The 5,026-nt window shown below is 36.8% G+C and overlaps 1 protein-coding gene across 1 annotated transcript; it reads right to left on the bottom strand.

The window, feature by feature from the left end:
* Positions 1-36: 36 nt before the first annotated feature.
* LOC116110295 lies at positions 37-3,385 on the bottom strand. The gene is made up of 6 exons (XM_031396512.1): positions 3,176-3,385; positions 2,897-3,083; positions 2,518-2,707; positions 2,155-2,358; positions 1,189-1,485; positions 37-1,092 (listed from the first exon to the last, which is right to left on the bottom strand). Exons 1-6 carry the CDS (start codon positions 3,383-3,385, stop codon positions 78-80), a joined length of 2,103 nt encoding a protein of 700 aa, XP_031252372.1. The 3' UTR covers positions 37-77.
* Between the last annotated feature and the right edge of the window lie 1,641 nt (positions 3,386-5,026).

The raw sequence follows: 5,026 nt of genomic DNA, 5'->3' as shown, positions 1-5,026 counted from the left end.
AAAAAAAAAAAAAAAAAGAATCAATTTTTTACACAATCATTTCCTCTTTGTCTAGGGTAATATAAATAAACTGGAAGCTAAGGAATCTCAAATTGACGATATTTGTTACTTAAAGCATTAATGACCTCATCAAGATCTTTGTCAACCTGAACTACTACTTGCCCTTGATGCCTCCACCGCATGAGTCTACTAGATAGATCGATGAGCGTCTGAACCCCATCTTCATCAATATGGAGCTGGATTAGCCTTTTAATGCAATTGATCAAGTACTTGGCAGCCTTTATTTTCACCTGGCAAATAAAATCTACTCCTCTCTCGTCAGTCTCATATAATGAAGTAGACATACTCTCAATGATATCAGTTAAACTGAAGACAAGACAGGCACCTGCCATAGCCTCCCTTTTGTTGAATTTGGCAGGAAACAAAACTGAGTCTTCCAGCTCATGAGCTTTCCCTTTTCCATGTTTCAGTCCAACACCACTTGTTTCCCCTAAATGAATGATTCTACCAGTTGCAGCATAATGCAGCAGCAACTCACATCCATCTTCGTTTATACAACTGGGGAAGCCAACCAAGATCCCCAGGGGGATCCTCCTGAACAGCACATTTTGCTTCAGGTTAAGACCATTGGATCCTTTCACTTCATGAGAGGAAGGATTGTTGACACTCACCACACTGTATTGCACATATAAGCTTTGGAATTCTTTGAGCCAGAGTCCAATACTTTGACAATCATATTCTTTTTCAACAGTATAATCCTCCTTGCTGTCATTGAGTTTGGGTTTCTTAATTTTCTTCCTGTATCCAGCTTCTTCTTTGTGATTTTCACCTGAGCTAAATTGGTTTAGGGTCCAAGCCCCTGATATTTTAGTCAAAATTTCAACCACCAACTCCTGCTTAGATTTATCGATGGGGTTCAGAATCCATGCAATGTACCTTGCAGCAGCAACAGATACTGCTTCCACATCTTGCATTTGTCCAATTTTAGGTTTCCCCAATGAGCCTTTTAAATGAAAATTTCCTTGAAATCTCTCAGAGAAGAGTAATATGGAAGCAAAATAGAACCAATCAGGAAAGCTGATTGCCAGAGCCCTGCTGTGCAACAGTTATAAACAATTCTAGATTAATTGGATCAAAATAGAACAGCAGCCTCAATTATTTGCATGAAAATTCAGAGTAAGAATTTACCAGATAGATTTATGATCTATAGTCCCAACCTTCGTTGCAGATAGGTTGATCGTTGGATCAATTTTTGTGACATGAAGAACTGGTTTGCTCGTAGCATGAACTAGACGTACAAAACTTTCAGATGTAAGTGGCCCAGCCAACGTCCTCAGTAAGTGGTTCTTGTAAGGAAAATACGCACTAGAAAATGGTAGCTTAGATCCAAATTCCAATGATAGGCCCCACCATGATGGACAGGAAATTATGTCCAGTATCACAGAGGTTAATCCAATAAGAAGCTCCAATATGGAAGATAGACCCCTGTTATAAAACTAAATCAATATGATTTATGGGTTATGCTTGTCGATTACAAGGATGAAATCCAAATAAGAATTCAAAACAGAAGAAAAAAAGTGGGGAGGGGGGAAACCCATTATAAATGCTAAAGTTAGGGACATGCAAAGACAATATAGTTATCACAAAACTATTTACGGCAAATGAAATGGTAAAGAGAACACATAGGTAGATAACATTTGAAGAAAAAGAAAATAAATACATAACCAATTCAGTTCATTAATTACAAGAACGATTTAAAAGAAAATCAGGAAGAAATGTTATAAGTTTGGAAAAGTAATTGGCATGTCGTAGAGTTAGATACTAAGCTATAAGATTAACATTCAAATGAAGGCTATCAGTATGTGCTCTGATAAACTTTTCAAGATGAAATGTAGTTCCTCCTAAAGGTATTAAGCTAGAAAGTCCATCAGATTGTTAGAATTAGGCATCATAAGCAACAGAACCAATTTGGAAAGAAAAAGTTAAAGAAACTACTATTATGAGCTTTATGCAGATGAACATGCACAAACTTTAGGCATGTACTCAAAACTCAAGTATAGCCCAAACTTCAATAATTCCAGCACAGAAGAACATATAAAAAGAATTAACAAGACTCATGGTGAGCATCCACAAGATTCAGAAACAGAAACTCACGTTAGCAGAAACCAGTTATGTAACAGAGCTCTTGTCTCGATAAATATAACAGGAGAAAGTGCCAAGCATATAACTATAGCATGCCAATCCACTCTCTCATGAAACTCCTTCTTCAAACAAAGGAAAGGCCTCTCAGTTGTATCTTGTAAAATTTTTGAAACATCATGCTTAAGCATGAGTGGATCAAGATACCAGAAGAGCAACCTGCATGAAATGAAAACAAATTTTGATAATTTAAAGGAACTCAACAACCATGTGATAGAATTGAAACATTAAGAACAAGGTTGGGCACTCTAAAAACCAAAATTATATTCAAACATAAACAACAATATTTTAGTAAAAATAAACTTAATCATAGCAGACCTCAATGGTATTTCATGGTTTTCAAGGGAGAATTCTCTGGGTAAATAACAGAGCAACTTTGACACAGCAGAGGTTCTACCATCAATAGATTTTACATCAAGAAAAACCATCAAAGGGAACGAAAACCAGTACAAACATGCTGAAACAGCTACTCTTACAACAGCACGTAAAAGCAGATGTGAAAGCACCCCTGCAATATATTAACATACTCATTGAAAATGACAAATATGTTTGTAATAATATAAAAAAAGAACGTTATTTAAAGAATTAATAGCAAAAAATTTGTTCCTTGAATATAAATATGAAAGGTCTAAATACCAAAAAAACATAATTCAATAAAATTTACCAAAAAAAAAAAAAAAAAGTACGCAATACAGACCACGCCCCTTCAGTTTCTCAAGCACGTCATTACAAGCTTCCATTAGTTCCTCACAATCGTGGCGAGAAATCGAGCTACCGATTTGCAAAATTTCTTCATTTCGAAAGGAAATCACTTTACAAGTAATGGAAGAAGATAAAACACTGATAATCGTCTTCACTGAAAACTCAATTACCGAATCAAAAACCTAAGAAGAATTCAATGAAGAAATCACACAATTAGACAAAATAGAACATACTCTTGAAAAGCCTAATTGAAGAATCATTGAGAGGGAGTGACCTTGGGTGCACCGAAGCACATGAGAGAGAGAGCCACGTCCAAAACCCTAACCCTAGAATTTTGGCTGATGTTCAGGGATTTATTTAGCTTTGAAATTGAGAGATTAATAGATAATTCTTCTTCTTCTTCTTCTTCTTCATTTTGGTTTAGGGTTTGCAGATGTGAAGTGAGTCTGGAGAAAAGATCAACTATTTCTGGTAACGTGGTCATGTTGTCGGTGAATCGGACGGCTAGAGAGTGGTGATGACTGATGACTACCAATTATGATTACGACAGTAGACTATGATTTCCCGCCAAAATTGAATTGCTTACCTTATGATTGTTGGGCTTGGGCTTTCTGTAGCTGGCCTTGAGATAAAACGTTAATCAAATTATTTTAGTAAGACTTTATCCTCCGATACTTTTAGGAGGTGTTTGGTTGGTGGTTATATGAGATTATTGGGGTTATATCATCTTATATTAATTTATTACCACATTTGGTTGTCAAGTAATATAAGATTCTGGTAATCTTCAAATACCAATAGTAGTTACTATTGGTAATATTGGAAGTAATCTGATTACCTCCATTTTCTTAGGTATTCTAAGATTACCCTTCTTTTTTTGTTACAGTTCTATCGCTTATGAATAAAATTTTAGAACAATAATGCCCTTATTTTTAAATTTATTTACATGAATAAGGCTTTTACTTTTTCACCCCAATTAAATAACTTTTTGGACAAAATTACCCTTGAATTCAAAACAAATTGCAGCCCACCCAAGCCACCACCCCCACCCACCTGTAGCCGCCTGCAATCACCGCAGTGATAAGCTGTCGCCGCAACCGGAACGGTGCACGAAAGGCCAAAATGGTCGTCGTGCGCCAATATGGCCATTTCCGACCAAATATATGGTCGTCAAAGGCAAAATTTGTCCTGCCTGGCCATTTTCGGCCATATCTCTGGCCGAAAATGGCAAAATCGTGCCAGATTTGGCCGTCAAAGACCAGATCCGTTGATCTGGCCGTTAACAGCCACGTATGTGGCCGTCAACGGCCATATTTGTCATGTCTGGCCATTTCCGGCCAGATCTCTGGCCGGAAATGGCCATACTAAGCATGGAGGTCATTTCCTACCTTTGCTGTGCCATTAGGTTGCCGGCTGCCAGCGGCCTACGGTGGTTTCCGGCTGCTGGTAGTGGCTAGGTTGGTAGGGGTGCTTCGTTGATTTTCCAAACTTTTATTATGGGGTTGTTTTTGCTAAGTTTTTAAATGCAAGGGGGTTATAAAGACAAATAATAATCAATATTAAAAAATAATATAATAATAATATTTAATTAGAGGACAATTCAGTAATTTAAATAACATACCCACCAATTTATTCCTCCCAACCAAACATATTCATATAACATACCTACCAATTAACCAAACACATTTTCCTAAAGATTCCCAATAATCTTCAAAGTAATATAACTTTCCAATAATCTAACATTCCCTGAACCAAACGCCCCCTTAGAGTAATATTACATTAACAACCATTTCTCATAAATTTTCTCTCACAACTCTGACGTGGCAGTTTGCAATTAGTCAGCTTGTAATTAATTGGTGGGACTCATACGGGACTCACGTGAAACCCGTTATGAACTAATCAATTGCGAGCTGTCATGTCAGGGTTGTGAGAGAAAGTTTTTCTCAATTATGATTGCAACAGCGAACTAGGATTTCCCACCAAAATTGAATTGCTTACCTTATTATCGTTGGGCTTGGGCTTTCTGTAACTGCCCTTGAGATAAAACGTTAATCAAATGATTTTAGGAAGACTTTATCCACCGTAACTTTTAGAGATACTACACCAACAACCATTTCTCACAAACTTT

The sequence above is a fragment of the Pistacia vera genome, unplaced genomic scaffold, assembly GCF_008641045.1.
Source record: "Pistacia vera cultivar Batoury unplaced genomic scaffold, PisVer_v2 Contig60, whole genome shotgun sequence".
NCBI lineage: Eukaryota > Viridiplantae > Streptophyta > Magnoliopsida > Sapindales > Anacardiaceae > Pistacia > Pistacia vera.
Note: the sequence above shows the minus strand (reverse complement) of the source record. Positions and strands in the feature narration are given on the sequence as shown.